This window comes from Neoarius graeffei, chromosome 11, assembly GCF_027579695.1.
Source record: "Neoarius graeffei isolate fNeoGra1 chromosome 11, fNeoGra1.pri, whole genome shotgun sequence".
Lineage (NCBI taxonomy): Eukaryota > Metazoa > Chordata > Actinopteri > Siluriformes > Ariidae > Neoarius > Neoarius graeffei.
In genome coordinates, this window is record NC_083579.1 from 55,578,077 (window position 1) to 55,602,321 (window position 24,245).

General features: G+C 42.2%; 1 protein-coding gene across 2 annotated transcripts; it reads right to left on the reverse strand.

Annotated features, from left to right (window-relative positions):
- Positions 1-163: 163 nt before the first annotated feature.
- Positions 164-21,435, reverse strand: ttbk2a (tau tubulin kinase 2a). Of its 2 annotated transcripts, none has more exons than XM_060934262.1 (16): positions 21,266-21,435; positions 17,328-17,475; positions 15,385-15,532; positions 14,377-14,450; positions 14,058-14,198; positions 13,720-13,824; positions 13,510-13,575; positions 13,169-13,261; positions 12,965-13,090; positions 11,582-11,739; positions 11,219-11,426; positions 10,921-11,132; positions 10,321-10,840; positions 5,880-6,167; positions 3,993-4,861; positions 164-3,139 (listed from the first exon to the last, which is right to left on the reverse strand). In XM_060934262.1, the coding sequence occupies exons 2-16, from the start codon at positions 17,394-17,396 to the stop codon at positions 2,713-2,715; spliced, it is 3,504 nt and encodes a 1,167-aa protein (XP_060790245.1). In that variant the 5' UTR covers positions 17,397-17,475; positions 21,266-21,435; the 3' UTR covers positions 164-2,712. The 2 variants fall into 2 exon arrangements, with proteins under 2 accessions (XP_060790245.1, XP_060790243.1); XM_060934260.1 differs by having other exon boundaries at positions 21,192-21,435.
- Positions 21,436-24,245: the final 2,810 nt, after the last annotated feature.

Genomic DNA, 24,245 nt, shown 5'->3' on the forward strand with positions numbered 1-24,245 from the left:
TTTGTACAAATATTCATGATAGATTCTCCCTCAAAATTGCAAAGTCAAAATAAGCTTGGTTGAAATGCTGTGGAGAGTCTGAGACTGAAACATACAATAAAACGACATGAATAATTTCATTCTTAGGTGTATATTAATATAAACAATTTTTAAAAATGATCTATATTGTAGTTGATGTATATACATACATAAATAAAAACACCATCCTACTCAGAATATTTTTGAATATCTGAACTACATTTATGTGAAATGTTGGTTGTAGTGTTTTATTTAGTGTACATGCAAAGCTGTAGATGAAGTGGAATTTTCAGCATATTACAGTACAGCAAAGGAGAGACAACGTGGAGGAAACACAAGGAAGCCCGTATAGGGAACAAATCAATTGCATGAATTTATCTGCAGGACTGAAGAAAGATTTAATTCTAAAGAAAATGTGTAATTCTTAATGACGCCAATGGTGTAAGGCCACAGTTTAAAAAACAAAAATAAATCTGAACATGTCCAGTGCATGGTAGCCTGGGAAAACCTTTCATATGGTGAAATTTAGACATTTTCTATTACATTGTTTTCCTGAACGGTTTCCCTTTTGCATGAATCTCAAGTATCTTGGCTTTATATGAGAGTTTGGCAAATTTACCCATCAAACAATTTGATCAAATTGTGACATTGTTTATGCCCAGGTCAGACGGCAGGCTACAATTAGTTTTCAACTACTTTGTTATCGCAAGTAGACGCAAGACTGGTCTTGCGTCGATGCACGACAACGCAGATAATGGCAGTGTTGCAGATGGCAGGTTGATGCAGGTGGATCACGATCTGTTCGCATTTCAGCTGTGATTCGCTTCCAATCGGTGCAAATAGCAGGTTGATGCATGTAGAGGCAGGCGGTCGTGCAACGCTTGAGCAACCAATCACAGGTTGAAGCAGGTAGTGGCATCTAGATGCAGGGGAAGACAAGTCTTTAAAGATGGCTGCGATGCATCACAGGTAGACGCAGACTGCACCTGCAAATAGTTTACAACAACCTGCGAACAGTCTTATGGCCTTATATATTTTTTTAAAGGTTTTCTGTGCACTGCATCAACCTGCGTCTAGCTGCATCTGCTTCCGACTGGTTGATTCAGCTTAAAAACTCCTGTCTTGCAATACGTCTGACCACAACGAAGGATTTGATGCAAAACGCCAGCAATCGCCACCTGACTGATCGCAGCGTTTTTCTGCCATCTGACCTGGATATTAAGTAAACCATACTTAACTAGCAAGGTTTTAGACATGTTCAGGTAGACCAACTCCTTATCAAACTTTGCAGGAAGAATACTCGAGGCAAAATTATAAAAGTACATTTTTTTGCTGAAATTTTTGGTTTTTTAAAAATTGTGGCGTGAATGATTTTTTTTAACCAGAATTCAGAAAAAAAAAAAGACAAACGGGTTATCCCAGACTGCCACACTTACAGAAATCTGCCATCCTTCAGAATTGAGTTTTGTTTTTGTTAATCTCTAATTGTCAATCATTGGTTTTGTTTTCAACTTGGGTAATTCTAACAATTTAGCTAGAATAAGTTCATCACACCACTGAATTGTGTGTAAACCTCTTTTCCACACTGCCCTTAACGTGAATAAATAAATGTATTCTTAGTTCTGTACAATATGATGTATAAAACATTCCCTTTGAACCTTCTTTGAAGCTTATTCAGCCTGCAGAGCAGAGAACCTTTTGGATACAGTGATCAATCAGCAAAGATCAGATGAGTGACACATCAACCAAAGTGTTTTAATACCAACATGAGTGTGCCATGCACAAGTGTGTATATCTGCTGTATATCTGTCTGTGTGCAAGCATGTGCCTTTAAAAGAGCAGCATGAGCTCCGTAGCTTAAAAAAAAAAAAGCCGTGAAGGCTTGTACCTTGATCTCCAATAATTTGAAGTAGCATCTCCTTCAGCACACAGCAAAGGGCTTAAAAAAAAATCTCAGTGATTGCTTTAGCGTTTCTTGTGAAAGGAAACGCTAGTCCTCACATTAACACACTGCAAATGTTTCTGCAGCCTCAAAAGATACAACCTGCCTTAGCTTGAATGAGGGCTGAAAACAGCACAGACAGAAAAGATAAAAACAATGGCATTGAGCTACTATATATAACATCAGCGATCTGCCAGTGTACCTGCCACTGCACGGATTCGAAAGGTGCAATATGCATTCGAGCCCAAGTACATAGTTCAATAAATACTATATTACAGGTTTACAGATCTTGATGCAAATACACAAACTCATGCATCTAGTGTTGGATGAATTATATCAGTGCTCTAGCTGCATGATTTTCCTTTGAGTCAAAACCAATCAAAAATACTAATCCTACAACTCACCTGAAAAAAAAACAAAAAACAAAACAAAAATGATGCTACATTTAAAAAAAAAAAATCCTCCAGGCATTACACTCATTGTCCTTAGAATAATTTGAGAATAAAGAGAGAACGTAGGTCAGAGAACCGATCTCTTATCATCGGACTCAAATGTGTGGCAGGAAGTAAGTGCAAAATTAAGAAAGAGAATACTGTTGAGATGTAGTAGTAAGACTGGATACTATATGGAGAATATATATTGTTACAAGTCAAGCATAAAAACAAGAATCTTGCAAGCCTTTTCCTCCCCTGCTGGTCTGCTTGTGATTTACGCGAGTGTACTAAAGTGTGTACATATGTGTAGTGGGAAAACTATCTGCTCAGCTTGCTGGAGCACTTGGACTCCCGACTGCAAGCTTTGGTGCGGGTCTTGTGGCTACAGCTGCCCTCCTGTGCATGAGAATGTGCACGGCGCAAAGGCGGAGACCCCGAGAAGCTGGGGGGTGAGTGGCTGCGCAGGCATCCAACACGGTGCTCGTGACGGGAGGGTGAGGAGCTGATGGAGCGCTGCAGTGAGGAGCAGCTGCGGGGGGAAGCACTGGAGCTGCGCTGGTGATGGTGGTGGTGATGCGAGATACCTGACTGGTTGATACACACAAGCCTGGTGCCCACATGCTGAGGCGAGCTGCGGGAATGCAGTGATGAGGAGCGGCTGGTTCCACCTCGCATCAGTTGAGCCAGGCACGTCATCAGTTCCGAGTCACCTGCGCTGCCCGCGCGTATCCGATAACGCCTCAGCCTGAAAAGCAAAGACAAGTGGATGTTTATTGGGTTAAACTGTAATTTGGAGTACTTACAAATATAACTTGCCCTCATCAGACACCAGTTTTTGACATCAGTGATTGCGATTAGTGCCAGAAAGGTCCTTAATCTAGCTAATCTATTATAAATGTCCTAAAACCACATGGGGAAAATGTTCAGTCTGATACCAAATATAGACTAACACTGATCTCAATTTCAGAATATGTTTAACACAATGGTAAAATAACCGATCCCCTAAAAACACCATGTTTAAAAACGGTTGTGGCAGCATCTTAACAAGTGGCTGCTTTTCTTCTCCTGAGACAGAGCCTCATGTAAAGACAGCAGACAAAATTAACCGTTCCAAATGCAAGTCATTTTGGTATAAAATTTGCTTCCTTCTGCCACAAAGCTACCTACAGTAGTTCGACAATGACTATATGAACTTCTTAGATTTGTTTATTAAATGAAACGGTAATGAACTTGCAGTAGTAGGACGTTTTTATTATTATTGGCTAATTACCATCCCATACTTTTTCTGAAATTATGTCTGTACAGAACCATTTTGTTTAAAATTATAATTGCTACATTTGACCTTTTCTACTGAAAGAAATACATAGTCCCTGTGTATCAAAAATCTTTATTTTGGACTTTAATTAGATTTATTTTTGATTTGAAAAAAGGTTATGTTTTCTTCAAGAACATAAAAAGTACTAGGCTTTAAAATGGCTTTTAGTACATGATATGAAGAAAGAGCCTGACATTGTTTATAGTAAATACAAAGTGAACTGTACACACAATAAAGGAATTCATTTTTTTTTTAACAGTTCGACTGTTTGGATGAGTTTTACCTGCCATCTGCAGACGTACGGCTGGGTGGTTTGCCAGGAGGTGGCCGAGGCACAAACTGGGCTGCAAATTCCCCCTGTACAGAAGAGCGGCTTACGGGTCTGGGGATTTTGCTCTTATGTGAATGTGGGCTAGAGGAGGAGGACAGCGAGGGGGCGTCATCACCCTGTCTCAGTCCATGTATGGACTCCTCATCCTGTGAGCGTTCAGAGGTTGAAGTGGAGGATAGGCGGTCGCGCTGGACTGAAGAAAGTGAAGGTGAGGCACACGGTGAGGCGCAGGGAGAGGTGGAGAGGCGCTGGCCTCGTTTCTGCAGCAGTTTCTCTTTAGCTGAGCCTGGAGGAACATCCTGCAGCAAACTGGAGGGCTCGAGGACAGGGATGCGGCTCAGCCGGTGACTGGGATCCCGAGACGGGACGGGAGTTGGAGAGGACAGAGCGTGATTAGTACTTTCAGTAGAGGATGTTCCATTGTTCGTCGGTGGAGGGTGCTGATCAGGCTCTGTGGAGGCATCAGAGTCTCTCTTGGTGTCTTTCAGCTCAGACAGTACCACCTTCTGAGCATCTGCTGTAGCATCAGCATGGCTGGTATTCAGCACTGGACTGCAGACATTATGGGGTTGGTTTTCAGGGCTTGGCACTGGGCTCGGCGTTTGTGGATTTCCATTCCTATTTATCGGACTTTCTGCATCAGCACTGGAGGGACTAGAGCGCAGGGACTGAGGCTGCTCCTGAGGAGAGTGGATGTCCACTGTGAGATCCTGTGCCAGCGTTTCTTTCTCACCAGTGTTAAGATTCTCCAGTAGGGGGCACTGTGGCACACTGTCAGACACTGACTGGGAAGAGAACGCAGATGGATGCCGAGCTGTCAACTGAGAAGGAGAAAGAAAGGTGTTAGCTTGAAATGTATATGAACAACTTGCAAACTGGGTTATTTTTAAAGGGTGCTAAATACAGTATATACAGTATATGTTTTAAAATAAAAGCACAAAAATGTAGTTAAGATATTGATTCTTAAATCAAATCAGACACAGAATACAGGCCAAAATTATGAAAATATGCAAGTGATTTTTTTTTAGTTAAAAAATAATAATTTTGCCAGCAAATCATTAAAAGATGTTTAGTGCTGTCTAGATTAAATGAAGATAAAGTTCTGTCACAGGTTGCAGTTATGGGACTTTACTCTAATGTACCTGTATAATAATAACAACATCTTGGCCATTGTTGATACCAGTCTCTTACATTTTTAAATATTAACAATTAAAACACACCTACTTCAGGTAATAAAGCCTTTAGAAATCCCAAATAAATCAGTTAAATGTACACTCTTCCTAAAAATACTGAGTCAAACCTTGTCATCACATCAGTACACATTACTGTCCAAAAGTTTTAAATTCAAATTCATTTCAATAATTTTTATTACTGTTATTTCCCCGAGTTTAGACCCACAGAACAGCACTAGACATTTAATTCAGTCTGCATATAAACTTACTGCACAGGAAAAGCACAAACAAAATAGCCTGATGAAATTACACACAGAATAAGCAATCGATATGTCTACAACAGAACTCACAAATCACAATGTTAAGATGACCAAAGCAGCCAAACAGAAAGTTAGACTTTAAGTTTAAACTGTACCAGACCATTAATCAGACAGCTTGGAATAATAAAATAACACGTTAGTCAATAATTAGCAGATTTATAAAACCCCATTCATACACACAAAACCCACGTGCCACATGTACACTGATGAGAACCAAACCATAACAAAGACTGAGCTCTGAGCAAGCAAACAGTCCAGTAGAACCAGCAAACTGTAGAAAATGATGGTGTGTGCGCGCACGCACGCACACACTAGGAGCAGGAATGGAGGGGAAACAGGGTATTCACCTGCTGCAGCTGAGCGCGTGTGATGCGTATGACTGAAGGGATCTTGGTGTTGGAGGCGCCTGGTGGAATAGCTGGCAGCTTCCTGTGAGTGATGCGGGGCTGGGAGGTGGAGGAGCAGGAAGAGCGGTGCTGGTTATGGTGTTCTGCAGACTGGCTACGGCGGATAGTGGGTGGAGAGCGTTGGTGCAGGGGATCTGACAATGTGCTCAGGAAGGCATGAGGACTGGGAGAGCGCAGGAGCTTCCGGACCACCACTTCCTCGGGTAGAGACACAGGAGAGGTGGGGAGCTGAAAGAGGAGGAGGAGGAGGAGAAGTGGAAACAGAACGAGGAAGAGGGAGAGAGACATGAGGCAGGGGAGCATAAAGAGGAGGACGACAGAGATGAAGGGATGATGAGACAAGAAGGGATGAGTGGTGAAAAGTGGATAAAGAGAATAGTGTGTGGGAGAAAGTTGCTTATATACACACATACGCGCACACACACACACACACACACACACACACACACACACACACACACACACACACCCACAGATTGACTAAAAATAACCCTAGCATGCAAAATGCTAAACAGAGGCATACAGCTAAAATAGCTCCTCACTTGAACAGTTAGCCTTGACCTGGTCCATGAGAACGGTGGCTCAGGTAGCAACTCAGTGTCAAGTGAGCTCAATAGCATTAGCCCTTATGCAACACTGGCTGAGGACAAACACAGATGACGAATGAGCAGTCCTCCGAAAGGTTAATGTGTGTGAAGCAAGATGTCGTCCTTTTATCACAGTTTAGCACTTTAGAGAGCAGAAATGAAGCAGCTCTTAATTACGTGATGGCAAACTCCGCTGAAACAGTGAGGAGTAAAATGTTTCACAAGCAAGTTACATCTGAAGACCTGAGTAAAGTGGAACATTCACAAAGTCTAGTGATCAACTGTCCAGTCTACTAATCAAACTTTCAGGATACAAACACCACCACACCATGATGTTTTGCAGTACAGTCACAGAGATCTTGGATTGTTTTATATAACAGATTAAGGGATTACTTCCTTCATCTCACACACTTCCTTTGGTGGAAGTCGGAGCTGGGGGCGTGGCCATGTCTGACCTGGTGACCTCCCCAAACTTGGAGAAGGCATGTGTACTGTTGCTGCTTTGGAGGGGAGCTCAGTGTTCTGCTAGATTAACACACTTTGTCTCCGAGTTAATCAATAAATCATGTTTGGCTGTGCAGAAAAGAATTCACACAGCTGAAAGACGTAAAAGTGGTTAGCTGCTCAAAATCAACAACACAACTGCCATCCAAAATTCACCACCAGGCACACAGAGAAACAGATTAGCTCCAGAAGAATTTCAAGTTGAAATTTAGGCACTGAATTCAGATTAGAACTCTGAGAGAAAAGTTAATCTGGACCACTGCCAGCCAGAAACTATTGACACAACAAGAAGGAAGTACTTCTGCGTGCCAGAGGTTTAAAGGATAGGAACTAGCATGCGCTTTTGGCTGAAAGATATTTTTAAAAACTGACATTGTAATATTTTGGGAGCTTGCAATGTATTTAACATGGGTTTGTAGATGGATTTTTAAACATTTTTTGTTAACAATATTTAGTAGCTCAGACTCAGACACTCCACCCCACAGAGAATCTAATATTTACTGTATACAGGGTGTCCCCAAAAAATGTACTCACTCTAAATTATGAAGAGTCAAAATGAGAGTACATTTTTTTTGGGGGGGGGGGGGGGGGGGGGGGACCACACACCCTGTACATGTCTGGTCACTGATGATCAAGATTTGCATGTGTACGAGCAGACATGTAACCTACCGAGAGGTAAGCAAACTTTTAACCACTGTGACTCAGTGAGCTTTTTGGAATAGTCACTGAAAGAGTTTGGTTCAAAGATAGTGCTGAATAATTGTTGTACAGTCACAATTTTGCTCACATGTTCTGGTAAAGTAAAAGTGGGGGTTCAGTGGTTAAGACTTTTGGCCTCAGACTGCAAGGTAAAGAGTTCAATCCCAGCATGATCAATCTATCACCACTGGGTTCTTGACCAAGGCAATCTTACCCTCAACCGCTCACTTAAATCCTAACTCATTTGTAAGTAGCTTTGAATAAAAGCAGCAGTCAAATGAAGAAATGCAAATGTGTTAAAGCTCTGTGGTTGTCTGACCCCAGTAATAATCAGATTGTCTCTTCTTGTGAACGTAGGCAATTCTTGGCCACATATTTAAAACAAAACATAGGAGTTCCATCTTGTGAAACTAGGTTATAGTTAAGTATTAACACAAACAAATTTTTCCCCTTAGTCATTAAAATCACAAATCTGTATGGTGCGTCTCCTCTAAAACAGGAAAGGAAAAAAAAAAAAAAAAAGTTTAGCATATTACTCATGGTCTCAATCCAACTTTATCACAGGTTTTCTGGTAATTATGTAGTGTGCACATAAACTAAGGTAAAGTTCACACTACACAACTTCGGGCGGCACAGTGGTGTAGTGGCTAGCACGGTCGCCTCACAGCAAGAAGGTTCCGAGTTCGAACCCAGCAGCCAGCAAGGGCCTTTCTGTGTGGAGTTTACATGTTCTTCCCGTGTCTGCGTGGGTTTTCTCCAGGTGCTCCGGTTTCCCCCACACTCCAAAGACATGCGGTTAGGTTAATATGGGACAGCCTTGGGCTGAGGTGCACTTGAGCAAGGCACCTAACTCCCAACTGCTCCTTGGGCGCTGTTAGCATGGCTGCCCACTGCTCTGTGTGTGTGTGTGTGTGTGTGTGTGTGTGTGTGCACACGTGTGTGTTCACTGCTTCAGATGGGTTAAATGCAGAGAGGAAATTTCACAAGTGTGTGATGAATAAAGTTGTGCTTTCTTTCTTTCAAAATACCCAAATATCTGGTATCATATACTATAACAAACTTTTCAGTTGCTATCATACACCGATCAGCCATAAATTTAACAGACTGACATGTGAAGTGAATTACATTGATTATATTGTTACAGTGGTACCTGTCAAGGGGTGAGATACATTAGGCAGCAAGAGAACAGCCAGTTCTAGAAGTTAATGTATTAGAAGCAGGAAAAATGGGCAAGCGTAAGGATCTGAGTGACTTTGTGAACTGGCAACAGGATCATGGGTGTTGAAGGCTCATTGATTTGTATGGGGCATGAAGGCTAGCCCATATGGTCCAACCCCACAGAAGAGCTACTGTAGCACAAACTTCTGAAAACGTTCATGCTGGCTAAAACAGAAAGGTGTCAACATTAACTTTTTCAGCAGTTTGTGCTACAGTAGTTCTTCTGTGGGATTGGACCATATGGGCTAGCTTTCGTACCCCATGCGGATCAATGAGCCTTCGACACCCATGATCCTGTTACTGGTTGTCCTTCCTTGGACCACTTTTGGTAGGTACTAACCACTGCATACCAGGAACACCCCACAAGATGTGCCATTTTGGAGATGCTCAGACCCAGTCATCTAGCCATCACAATTTGGCCCTTGTCAAAGTCGCTCAGATCCTTACGCTTGCCCATTTTTCCTGCTTCCAACACCATTGACTTCAAGAACTGACTATTCTCTTGCTGCCTAATATATCCCACCTCTTGACAGATGCCATTATAATTGTCGGCTGTCCATCACTAACGATGATGACCGCTTCATTAGGATGTGCAGAACCGCAGGTGGGCCGCGAGGCCCACACCACAGCGACAGTCATCTGCAGCAATGGCACGAACGACCTGGCCGAGCTGCCATGGAATGTCTGGCCTTGTGAGCTCTTGTATGCTATTCTCCTCTCCAAACAAAGCACCTTGCACATTAAGGTAAGACAACTGATGTCGTGCCCCCATTGTGTTGTCTCTCTGGACCTCCAGACCAGATGCCAAGTGGTGCACAAAAGTGCCACAGACCTGACGGATATGGAAGTTGCATCGCAGTGACTTGCTGAGTGATACCATCCATTGGCCATTTGAGTGGCCCTTCTGCATACCATCTAGTGGTACACCATTGACCCTGTTGGGTTCATCTGGCACACTGCACTGAAAAGCACCCTGCTACCAGCACCTTATAGGTGATGTACTATTTAATCCATAGCTGGAACCCAGGCAGGTGCTACCACTCCGGGTCAGAGCGGACCTGGGAGCAATGGTGATTGAGGGGTAACTCCACTTTCCCCAATACTCAAGTCCTCCTGGACTGGAGACTCACCACCGGTTGCAGTTTAATGTCATACCCAGGACTATAACAAGAACATAATCAATGTAAATCACTTTACCTGTCAGTGTTTGTAATTTTATGGCTAATCAGTGTATGTACACCCATGACCCAAACAAACCAACACAATATGTAGATTTTTGTAACAGATAAACAAAAAATAGGCCTAAAATAGTGTGGTGTGCTCTCAGCTTAATCTCCACTGTGGAGTCAGTGATGTGACTGATGAGCCATTACCTGTGTGAGTGCTCCCTCTGCCAGTGCTTCAGCAGGACTGGTGGGTGTAATGGGGAGCAGACCTGTTGTTGGCACCATACTCAGTTCAAGCTTCTGCACTCTGAGTGTGGCCAGAGTGTGCCCGTGGGAGGGGCTTGGGGTGGCCCTTTCCTTATCAGGAGACTCATCCATTGGCTGCACCACCTCTGGTTCCTCTGAAGGGATGCTGATCAGTTTGGCCTCAGGTCCTGGGCTGCTACTAGGAGCCCCTTGGATGTCCTGCTGGTCAGAGACATGTTCCACCATCACCCAGTCATGCAAGTCCACATCCTGCTGGTCTGTGCTCAGATTTAGTGCTACAAAACCACTACTGGCTGCTCCATCACAAAGCTCCAGAGAGCCTGGAGAGGCCAGTTTAGGTGACGCATCTCCTGAGAGGAACTCTTCATCATAGTGCCACACACGAACTGAGGCAGCAGCCGGCAGAGCAACAATATTACCTTCCTGGTCCTGTGCTGAACCAGGCGTCTGTTTCCCCGCACTGTTACCACACACATCAAGAAAAGGTTAACACTTTTTGAAATACAACAAATGAGATTACTGTGATCACATAGAACTAACCATGCTTCCACAAAGCGCTCGGTGTTTGGTTTGGGCTCCAAGGTTCGTCTCTTGTCCAGCTCAAAGCTGTGGATATTGCGCAGTTTTCTCAGGAGAGGAGCATCTCTGTCTGAGGGCACCACTTCAGAGCGTAAGCACACAGGAGAACCAAGGCTGGGGCCAGCCTGAGGGCTCGGGTTGCCCTTGTTACTGTGTTCCTGCTCAGTGGGGCCCTGAAAGTGCACACCAATTACGTACAGATCCATTAATCCAAACTCTTTCACAGAGAGAAGAATCGGCTAAACTTTGGATAGTATACCTTCCAGCCCGGGAAGCGGATAAGGTTGCTGTTGCGGTCCAGATCCTCCCAACCATCAGCTTCAGGGTCCCTCATGGGGAGGACAGGAGAGTCAGGCTGGCGTTCTGGCCCAGCATTGTTGTCTCCATCACTGAGCTGCTCGTCCTGCAGGACTTCATCAGTGTTCTCCTTCAGAAGGTCTCCAAGCACCACAGAGGCATTGGCCATCCTGCAGCAGAGCAAATCATGAATCACTTGGAACAACACACTCCAAGTTTTCAACAACCTGCATTTAAAAGAGGTACCTCCAACATAACCTGCCAATTCCAAATGTCATTTATTGCTAGCTCTGCTGATTGCACTAACCACAATAACACTACTTACCCCATGTAGGCTGGCGTGAGGCGCGTGTGATGCTGAGGCACGTTGGCAGCTGTAGGTGTATTAAGAGCACCATCTGTACTCGTCCTTTCCCAGTCATATGGATCGTTTTCCACCACATTATAGGTTTTCATACTGTTCTCAAAAACGGTCATTAAAAGCTACAGGAAATAAACACACGAGAACACAGATGAATCATAAAAGACTAAAATCACTAGAAAAAATACCAAACAAGAAAACAGTTCTGTTTATTTTTATTTGACAGGGACTTTCAACAGACATAAGATATCAAATGTCAACAGCTTTGCAGATCATACGATCATTCACATAAGTGTTTACGCAAGAAATTTGGTATTCATTAAAACCCTGTGAATTTTTTTTGGGGGGAGGAAGAGACAGAATTCTACTCCTGCTCCTGAGCATGTGCAAATTTACACATAAGCAGACGAGGAAATCATATTTGCATGGATTACTGCACATTAATATATGGATTGGACTGTCAAGTTTAAATTGCTCGATTTTATTACATTTACAGCATTAAGCAGATGCTCTTTTCCAGAGCAATTTATAGAAGTGCTTTGGAGTCTATCAAAAATGCATCGTCATGCTAGTTCAATAGGACAGGGACTAAGAGCATCTTTAAGAAAAGTATATGAAAAAGAAGTTGTTTTATCTTATTGGTATTAATTAATAAATATAAAAAATAAATAAAAGCAAGCAAAACACAAATCCATAAATGAAGACAAAATAAATTGTACAATTATGACAAAAGAAATGCTACTGTATATAAACACATGGCGTTTTTATTTATATCACATGGTTATTTTTATTATTATTATTATTATTATTTAGTTTAACAAATATTTCATTGGCATAGAGGGGAGTCAAAATAACTTCCACTTATTTTGAAATAAGTGAATAAAGCTTTCCAGGTTTTACCCTGATTATTCAATTCAAAATAACTTTCATTTCTGTTTTACAGATTCATTCATTTCATGCTCACTGTAGTCCATGCAACTTTTATGGCGCTTTGTGGGCATCACTACATGCACACAAGCTGCGTCTGGAACACACTTTGCACGTTCCAAGTGATCAACATACACACACCAGAATGAGAGGGGAAAAAAAAAAATCCAAAACTTTTGTAAATCCTGTAGAAAATTTTAGTTCCATTTGGCTTAGTCAAACATTTACACATAACTTTATGAAAAGATTCCTAAATGAGGTCCAATGTTTCTGTTACCAAGAATGTGTCTATTGGCTTAAAAGACACACATCACAAATTCCCAAATAATTAAATAGGTATTTCATGACAAAAAAAATGCATACATTTATATGAACAAATATAATATTTGAATATACATCTGCTTCATAATTATTCATCACCTGATAGTCGGGTTTTGTATAGTAGTCCAAGCTGCTAATGTGGTCCAGAAAGATGCTGAACTCTGAGGGTAAATGCTTCAGCATGAGGCGATGGTCATACGCTTCCTTCAGCTTCCCCACTTGCTCCTAATGAGAAAATAGATGAATTACAGTCAACTGCCTTCAAATCAAAAACATTTGCTCTCATTGCTTTGTAGCACCCACCTTGTCCTTGATCTTCCTCCAAGGCAGCTGACCAACCAAGAACTCCACCACCATGTAGAACAGAGACCACAAGTCATCATGCCTGCCCATTTCCTGTAATATTAATAAACCAATTAAGCGTAGCAATAAGAAATTATTCACTCGTCAATGAAAGTGGACACGGAGGAAAACGCTTAAAAGAATCAATTAAATCAGGTGCTGTATAACAGGCAAGGAACAAACAACGGTGAAGAGGTGTGTTCATTTGTAGTATAGGTGAACTGAAATAAATTAACACTTAAGGACAGCATGTAAAAAACAGGATGAATGGAGAAGTAGCAAAGCAAATGATGGGTATGCACCTTGTTCTTGTGAGCATTGACTGAAGCATATCGTACCGTTCCCCTGAACCCTGCCACACGACGAGGCTAACAAAACATAAAAGAACAGTCCAGTATAAGCTATGTACATAAAAGATTTCACCAAATTATTTACATTGAACACAAGTGACTCATTCTGCAGCATATACACAGCACAAAAAAAAAAAAAAAAAAGACAGGAGGAAGACTGACTGGTCTGACTTCCTGGGATGAATTTGTGAACTGGCGTGCCAAACCGAAATCCAGCATGTAGCAAATCCGACGAGTGCAGGGAAAGCGTCCCATGGCAAAGTTGGACTGAAACACATGGAGCAAGACACTTTAAGAAAAAAAAAAAGTGATTTATTAAATGTTTCACTGTTTTTAGAATGTTTATCAAACATTCCCAATTAACTTAAATTTATTAAACATTTGTGCAATTATAAAAAAAGTTTTAAATCATCTCAAGACAAAAAAAAAATGAACAAGAAAACACTAAATTTTCCTTTTCTTATACTGACAGTAGGCTGTGACGAGCTGAGACGATTTACCGGTTTGATGTCGCGGTGCAGGAAGCCAACCGAGTGGATGCTCTCAATAGCCTTCAGTATCTGCCGGCCAAGTCTGAGCGTGGTGCTGACAGTGAACGTCCCACGGTTTGTACTTCTCCTCAAATCCGCCAAATTACAACCCTGAAATGATAAAGGATCTCAAGCTAAGATCATCACAAACTCCACTTCATGAATGTGCAGATTCATGTATAGTTGTTGAATAAGTTAGAGCAATAAATATGGTTGCAGGCCAATGTTTACTACCACAAGAATAAAGCTTTACAATTTACTATATGGACATAAATGTCTAGAACCTCACCTGTAACTCCATGACAACATAGTTGAAGCGGTCATTGCGCCCACATCCCACAAAGCGGCACACATGGTCCTTACCTGTGAAAGGAAAAGAGATTTATTAGCATGTCATTGTTCAAACACATGCCTGTGATCTCAGACACAGAGAATGGCAAAAATATTCATTTCTCTGCACAGTAATACCACACGGAGACAGAAATAGCAAGCGGTATACATTTCCTACTCATTCTCCAATCCCTTTTAAGTGGTTCACAGAGGTTTACAGGGAGTATTCACAGGGGCTGAACTGTCTGGGACTGGACAGTGCAAGAAGCCTGAATGTCCAAAACCTTTTCCCAGGAACTGGCACACCCTGTTACTAACATGCTCAAAGCTTTAGTGTAGTTCAGCACCAGTTCTTAGATCCTAATTCATTCACTTTCCATATCTTCCATATTTTTACATCTTTATAAACAAAATAGTTATTAATGAATGTGTCTAAATATAAGCATAGGATGTTTCCAAGTCTTCGTTTTTGTTAATGTCTATTTTGCTCAGATGTGGGGTTGGGAAAGGGGAAGCTCTCTGGTTACACTCCTTTTCCCTGAGGAAGAAAAAAGAAACACCAATATCTGAAGACAAGGCCATTAAAAAGCAAACATGATCCATATCCATCAGTTTTCCACTAAAAGCAGAAGAAAGTAAATGGAAGAACGGTGAAGGTCTTTTTAGCCTGTCAGGGGTCTAAATAAACATGTATATGGACATATACACTCAACACACACAGTACATATTCTCTGTGCCAATACCAGTCCAACTGGAATATGAACTGATAAAACACACAACATACTGTACAGTAACATACTCAAGTTATTGTGAGGATGTCGACAGCAGATCAGTACTGATATAGGATGATAGAGTTTTGATATCAGTATAGAAAATATACTGAGCTAACAAACAAATACAGCTTCATACATACACCAGAACAAGGAGCGCATGCGTTCAATGGATCAAACAGAGCTCCTGTAATTACCCTGCAATTTCTTCAGCACAGCCACCTCCATCTTGAGCACCTGCTTGGGCTGCTGGGCCGACTCCACCTTCAGCGCTACACTGTACTTGGTTTGCAGGTCCAGTGCCTCGTAGATCTCCCCGAAGCCCCCACCACCAATTTTCTTTAACTATAAAGTGAAGGTTGACAAAATTAAAACTTAATGTAATATTTTGCTGAGAAGTGAACTTAGTTACTTTGTGGCTTTTGGGATGCTCTTTGTCATTTAAATTTTAAACTATAGGACTATTCAGACAGGACAAGATTTCTGGACATATGTCTGTTAAGTAATGTTTCCAGAGAGCATCTGTAGTAATTATGATTGATTCACAATCTACATAAAAATTATACACATGGTTGTCACGCAAACAAATCCATGCATATTAGTATATATTCACACACACCTCGCTTTAACAAAAATAAAAGTCATTGGCATTAATTATAACTTGTGTAACTTGTGGTTGTGTTTGAACATTAAAGGGTCATGTGGGAGTTTTTCAACACGAGAAGATAAACTTCATATTTTCAAGCCAATGTGTGATTTTCTTTTTATTATATGGACACATTCACAAACAAAAAATTACCCAAACTTGTCAAAATTCATTGATTTCCTCACAAGTAACATATAGAGATTTATGTTATGGCACTGGTTCTCCCGGATGTAGCTCGTATGAAAACTACGAGTGGTGTATTTCCCAGTAAAATATCCATCCATTATCTGTAACCACTTATCCTGTACAGGGTTGCAGACAAACTGGAGCCTATCCCAGCTGACTATGGGTAAGCGGCGGGGTACACCCTGGACAAGTCACCAGGTCATTGCAGGGCTGACACAGAGACAAACAACCATTCACACTCACATTCATGCCTACGGTCAATTTAGAGCCACCAATTCGCCTAATCTGCATGTCTTTGGACTGTAGGGGAAACCAGAGCACACGGAGGTAACCCATGCAGACACAGGGAGAACATGCAAACTCCACACAGAAAGGCCCTCGTCAGCCGCTGGGCTCGAACCCAGGACCTTCTTGCTGTGAGGCGACAGTGCTAACCACTACACCACTGTGCCGCCCACAGTAAAACACTTGTTTCCATATTTCTATATTTTACACACACACACAGGGTTATTTTTACAGATGAAGTAAAATGCAGTGTAGTGCAAGACACACTCAGTCTGTAGAAATTAGTGAAATGACAGATTCAGTACAGAGTAAAATCCCAGGGATACTCTGGTAATAATTACTCTGCCTCCCCATGTAAATCTAGTCCAAACTGATTCGGCTTTTTATCTTCTTTTTAGATTTTATCTCGTTTAAGTATTGCTATAGAGCTAGCTTGTTTCTCATTGACCTAGTGTTCTAGTAATACAATCAGGACTCTGTTATGTTCTAGCCAATCTTTTCCTCTCAGCCCAGTGGTTGCTCAGCTCTTGGGATTAGCATGCAGTACTTTTACATAACCTATGTCATCAGGAAACCAAGCAGTACTGACCTTACACCACACACTGGCTGCATTCACTATACACTCATATCTATATCTCTATCTGTCTATCTGTCTCTCTCTCTCTCCCTCGCGCACACACACTCACACACAGCGTGAGGTAGGCATGGAGCAGGGCAGTGCCTGTCACTAGGAGAGTATACATGTACATTCTCCCTTCACAACTGTGTCTAGTGTTAAAGTTGGCTACCAGGAACAATAGACAGACCTATAATAGATGGCGTTGTACAGACCTCTCAAAGTTTATAAACCAACCATTATGTGCAAGTAATTTATATTCAAATAAAAGGAAAAATGTGTAACCTTTCAATTTAAATCGGGATGTCTCATGAATTCAGTAACTCCTGCAGAGCGCAAACTTTTTAGTGTGTATTTGAAGAAAGACATTAAGTGATGTACGTAAGTGATGGGGCCAAGACACGTACCACTTTCCATCGCTCCCTGACCAGCGCAGCGGCAGACAGGATGTCAGACTGCTCCTGTCCTCCACTCATCCTCGTTCTGTGCTGCCCTGAGCTCTTCCTCTAAATCCAGCAGTGAGAATCTGTGTTTGGCATCAGGGCTGTGTACTGCCTGCTCACAAACACAAGAGGGATAAAATCAGTACACACACACACACACACACACACACACAGGTCAGCACTAGAGCAATTATAGCTGCAAAAGGAACAGAAGAGGCCTGAGCGAGTGCAGTCTGGTCAGTTACAGTGGCGTCTTTCTTTTGAGTTTGCCATGCTTACACTTGCTCACTGTTAATCATGTTTTCAGTGCTGCGTATCACACATGACGTGCACAAGAAATCTGTAAATTACTGAAAGCTAAGCAAAGTCCTGGGAGTTGACGCACACACAAACATACTCCCACATACAAGTAAAGGAAAAGCTGATGCGAAAAAATGTCCACAGAACACTACCATGTGCACCAGTGGAGACCAAGAGAGTTATGGAGGGGCTCGTCTGTTCTGTGCAGCTTCACATGTTAAAGCCCTGAATCATTTCAAGACATTCAGTATGCTTTCCAGGACTCTCTCTTTCTCACCCTGTCGGTCTAGTTTTTAACACTCAACTCTTAATGCAAGCTTAGAAGTCACAGTGAAGCCCAAGGAACATTAGGAAGAGAAGAGTAACATCCATTTTAAGTCCGTAAACTGCAACTGGGACTGCTGTGATCCCCAGTCTACAATGCTGAGCAATTCACTGTTAAGTCTGTGGTAAAGCCAAAGAAATTAGTTCAAATACATCTAAAACTACCAAACACATGACTGATAAATACTGAAATAAGCAACACAAAATGCAAGCACAATTTAATTCAATACAAAATTTTATAAGCATATTCAATGAGACAAAATATTTGGCACAATTGTGTGCAAATGTGTAAAAACATATCCATTTAAGAGATTTGTTTTTACCCTTAAAATGCCATATTATAATCCTTCAAGGGTTCTTAGTTTCCTATTAAAAAGAGTAATACTTTGGCACCTTGTAGAGGCTCACTGTAGAACCATAAAGGGTTTTCCTAAAGGGACAATCTGAAGGCCGCTTTAGGGTTTTGCAACATATTCACTTTTCTTGCATTTATTCATACATTTATTTATACACGCTTACAAAAAATGGTTCCTCAGGGGTTCCTTGGATAGCTTTCTAAAGGGGTTGAACTACTGCTGAAGTGGAAATCTTGTGCACAGTTGGACACAGGCCCATTAAAGTGCAAATGAAATTAAAAGATCTATTTCAAGCTTCTTTTTTTTTTTAAACCTCTCGCTTAGTGCTTTAGACAGCAATTGTTTGTATATCTGAAAATACTACAAAAAATACAAATAAAAAAAATATTATAGTTGATCACTTCTGCAAAAGAGGAATGATGAGTCATAACTAGTCACAACTGTGTGATCATCCAATTAAATGCTCTTTAGAACCATATAGAGTATATGTCCCACCCATGGAGATGGGCCTTGCCCTACAGTAGTAGCTTCTTAACTTGCATCTTTCCACACACACTAATCACTTTTCTAACCATCCCTTGGTTGAGGGGGGGAAAAAAGGTTAGTTTATTAATTCTGACGAGGGTGGACTTTGTACGAGGTCGCTGTTACATGATAAGCACTTCACGGTTTGGAGCTGCTCAATACCGGAATACATAATTTCCTCAGACTGAGTCGGAAATGCATGTACGAGTAAGAGAAGGCTCTCATTAAGCTCATCTGTTCTTCATATTTAGCTAGCTTGCTAAGCTACGGTCAGGTTTTGTTTAGATTCAGTTGTGTGGCGCATCTCGAACACTAGCAGTTGTTGTGCAAGATAGTCAAGCAGTTCAATCTGACTTCCTGTTTCAGAAGGCAATACATCAATATGTGAACTCAACTCACATGAATAAAAAACAAACACAAAAAAACTATTTCATGGGTACGATTTCATGCTCACAAAAAAGATCAGCAGAAGAAAATGTTTGGGTGTGGTAGTGCAGTGGAAAGCATTGCTGCCACACAATTCCAGGGCTGCTGGTTCAATCAATCCTGAGCTCAATTTACTGTTGGTGTTGGATTTTGCAATTTTTTCCCCCCGGAGTCTACATGGTGCCTCAGAGTTATCTGGTTTCCTCCCATGTCCCAAAAACATGCTGGTCGGTCAATTGGCTAAGATATGCTAAATTACCCCTAGGTGTAAATATGTGTTTTTGCCTTGGCCCTGTATTCCACTGCAACTCTGACCAAAGAAAGCACGTCCTGAAGATGAATGAATGAACCTTGTTTATAAGGGTGTAGTTTTAATTCAGGTTAATCCAGTTTAGATTAAAACCTAAAAGAAAAAGAAACCACTCAAATAGAATATCACTAAAAATTGTAATACCTTTATGTTTGAATATGTTCACCACCATTGTAAAGTCATGAAAAAACTTGAAGACCCTTTGGTTATACATCATGGACCCCTGGACTCTATTTTAAGAATCTAAATTTTAGACTATGACATCGAGCCATAGTTCTCAAGGAAACCCTAAGTCCAGGAATGTTACCAGTCAGTGCTGTGTGGAGACGGTTTAGAAGTATCACACCGGTCATTAATGCTTTGTAGTCCAATATATACCCAGGAAGCAGCCTCATCAGCGGTTTTCAATACAGTCTCGATACTCATATGTGCTTAAAAGCCCAACAACAAAACAGCTCAGATCCACTCAAGCTTCCATCAGTTGAAGAGTTAGAACATCAACGAAACTGACTTGACGTTAAAACTGTTAATCATGTTGTCTGTTGTCACGCAAATGAGGATGGGTTCCCTTTTGAGTCTGGTTTCTCTCGAGGTTTCTTCCTCATGTCGTCGGAGGGAGTTTTTCCTTGCCACCGTCGCCACATGCTTGCTCATTGGGGATAGATTAGGGATAAAATTAGCTTATGTTTAAAGTCGTTCAAATTCTGTACAACCGCAATGTCTATTGTTAAAAGCGCTATAGAAATAAACTTGACTTGCTGTCATGCGTGTACAGTACTTGGTTAAGGTTTTAGGAGAGGTGTTGCCAGGTTCTAAGAAATTTGCCCTTCAATGAATAATGTGGGCGGCCCAGTGGTGTAGTGGTTAGCACTGTTGCCTCACAGCAAGAAGGTCCGGGTTCGAGCCCCGTGGCCGGCGAGGGCCTTTCTGTGCGGAGTTTGCATGTTCTCCCCGTGTCCGCGTGGGTTTCCTCCGGGTGCTCCGGTTTCCCCCACAGTCCAAAGACATGCAGGTTAGGTTAACTGGTGACTCTAAATTGACCGTGAGTGTGAATGGTTGTCTGTGTCTATGTGTCAGCCCTGTGATGACCTGGCGACTTGTCCAGGGTGTACCCCGCCTCTTGCCCGTAGTCAGCTGGGATAGGCTCCAGCTCGCCTGCGACCCTATAGAACAGGATAAAGCGGCTAGAGATAATGAGATGAGATGAATAATGTATACGACATAAGACACAAACTAGTCATGTCTATATATTGATTACAAATACATCAAGGATGATATTTATGACAGGCCGTCAATAGGTCAGTGAGTGGACTTGGTTGAAGTGGCCGGTTAGTGTCTGGCCCACGAGCGAAATGTGATCTGCAGTACAAAGGCAATCCGCTTGTTGCATAGCAATCCGCTACTGCTACACACAGCACATTAGTGCTCACCACACACACACACACACACTAGCCAGACAGCTACATGCACAGAATACGGACATGCAAAATGTCGGAAACATTTCGTTACACTGTTTCAGTCAGTGGTGTCGGTGTAGCGGACAGTAACGCAGTAATGTCACCGGCCATCTGAATCCATGTCGGTTACCTCGGAGTCGCGCTGCTGTAAACCCTGTGATCCAGAAAGCGCCTGATGTGTTCAAAGCGTTAAAAGACGCTTACAAATCATGTTGACGTTCCCCGTGCAGCTGCAGGCGGCTCATCCGTGGGCATTCTCCTCTGTTTTCTCAGCATGTATAGAAAGAAGGGTATATACGAAGAGATTAAATGACCCTTTCTTCTAAGCGGCCTCTCAGCATCTTTCAGTCGCTGCGGATTCGTGACGTGCGCGCCGCCGCCTCCTCCGGTAAAGCAAGCCTGCCTGCCTGTGAGCGCGTGCGCGACACAGCAAGCCTTCGCAACAGCGCACACACGTTTAAAAAACAAAAAAACGCGCATTCCGATTTGCTCGTGCACGAGCACGGTGTCGTTCCCGAACGAGTCGGAGCATTGAACCGGTTCATTTAGCCGACTCGCATATGATTTTTTTTCCCCTCTATGGAAATCACTGAGCTGGGTTTCCTAAAAGCATCATATCGCAAAGCATTTGGCTACGATTTTGCACTAATTACTTTTGTACAGTATTATCTTTTTATATTATCATATTTATTTATTTATTTATTTATAGGGTGGCACGGTGGTGTAGTGGTTAGCGCTGTCGCCTCACAGCAAGAAGGTCCGGGTTCGAGCCCCGTGGCCGGTGAGGGCCTTTCTGTGTGGAGTTTGCATGTTCTCCCCGTGTCCGCGTGGGTTTCCTCCGGGTGCTCCTTCCGCCACAGTCCAAAGACAGACAGACAGGCAGGTTAGGTTAACTGGTGACTCTAAATTGACCGTGAGTGTGAATGGTTGTCTGTGTCTGTGTCAGCCCTGTGATGACCTGGCGACTTGCCCAGGGTGTACCCCGCCTTTCGCCCGTAGTCAGCTGGGATAGGCTCCAGCTTGCCTGCGACCCTGTAGAACAGGATAAAGCGGCTAGAGATTTCTTTATTTTAATTTTGCATTCTATTTTCCCTTCATTTTGTCACTTGATTTTATAGACCACAGTAGAAATGTGTTTTCACTTTCTTGTGTCATCCATGTATGTACATTTGTTTGTATGTATTTACAGTGGTGCTTGGAAGTTTGTGAACCCTTTAGAATTTTCTATATTTCTGCATAAATATGACTTAAAACATCATCAGATTTTCACACAAGTCCTAAAAGTAGATAAAGAGAACCCAGTTAAACAAATGAGACAAAAAATATTATACTTGGTCATTTATTTACTGAGGAAAATGACCCAATATTATGTATCTGTGAGTGGCAGAAGTATGTGAACCTTTGCTTTCAGTATCTGGTGTGACCCCCTCGTGCAGCAATAACTGCAACTAAACATTTCTGGTAACTGTTGATCAGTCCTGCACACCGGCTTGGAGGAATTTTAGCCCATTCCTCCGTACAGAACAGCTTCAACTCTGGGATGTTGGTGGGTTTCCTCACATGAACTGCTCGCTTCAGGTCCTTCCACAACATTTTGATTGGATTAAGGTCAGGACTTTGACTTGGCCATTCCAAAACATTAACTTTATTCTTCTTTAACCATTCTTTGGTAGAACAACTTGTGTGCTTTGGGTTGTTGTCTTGCTGCATGACCCACCTTCTCTTGAGATTCAGTTCATGGACAGATGTCCTGACATTTTCCTTTAGAATTCGCTGGTATAATTCAGAATTCATTGTTCCATCAATGATGGCAAGCCGTCCTGGCCCAGATGCAGCAAAACAGGCCCAAACCATGATGCTACCACCACCCTGTTTCACAGATGGGATAAGGTTCTTATACTGGAATGCAGTGTTTTCCTTTCTCCAAACATAATGCTTCTCATTTAAACCAAAAAGTTATATTTTGGTCTCCTGTGACGAACTAAATTCCGTTGTACATTTGTGCAGTGACAATAAAGGCATTCTATTCTATTCTGTCCACAAAACATTTTTCCAATAGCTTTCTGGCTTGCCCACGTGATCTCTAGCAAACTGCAGATGAGCAGCAATGTTCTTTTTGGAGAGCAACCCTGCCATGCACACCATTGTTGTTCAGTGTTCTCCTGATGGTGGACTCATGAGCATTAGCCAATGTGAGAGAGGCCTTCAGTTGCTTAGAAGTTACCCTGGGGTCCTTTGTGACCTCATCGACTATTACACGCCTTCCTCTTGGAATGATCTTTGTTGGTCGACCCAGGGGCGTCACTAGGAATTAAGCTTTACTGGGGCACTGCCCCCCCGACACACACACACACAAAATGCCCCCCCCTGCACAATGCACCTTAACATTCCTGTCCCCAACCTACTGTATGCAAAGTGGATAATTCTCATGCTCTCGTGGATGAAGTTATGCAAGGAATAGGTCAACAAGACGGAAAACACATCCCAGTCCCCAAAAAATTTATTGTTGGCATTTGGGCTTTTAATGCATGCTGATGCTAAACATGTCACCTCAACTCTCACGATTCACGAACTTAGCTGGTTAGTTATGACTGACTAGGACATAGCCTACAACCTGAATCTTACCTCTCTCACCCTCCTCCTCATCTGTCACTGTTTCCCTGCCCCTGTCTCTGCTTCGTGAGAAGAATTGTCTGATATCCATCTGGAAAAGTAATTTAATATCATTTAATTCGATGTAGTTTATTGGGTTTGTTAGAATATGGTTTGCTTAGTTTTGTTGCAAAAACTTCACGCTACCTTAACTCATCCAGAGCCCGTTCTCTGACTCATCCAAAGAGTAGACTCATCTCTCCAGTAGGCTAAATGGACTCATGGCACGCCGCACGCACACACGCTATGTTTACAGTGAGAATCTCCCAGACCAATCAGAAAATTAGTTAGAAAGAAGAGGCGATAGAAGTTTGAAACACACTCTGACCTACAACTTACAGTAGATAAATGATCTGACAAAGAAACTAGTTTGTTACGAAAATCTTTCAACATTTTCTTACTGGGGCACGTGCCCCAGTAAAAAAGGCCTAGTGACGCCCCTGGGTCGACCACTCCTGGGGAGGGTAACAATGGTTTTGAATTTCCTCCATTTGTACACAATCTGTCTGACTGTGGATTGGTGAAGTCCAAA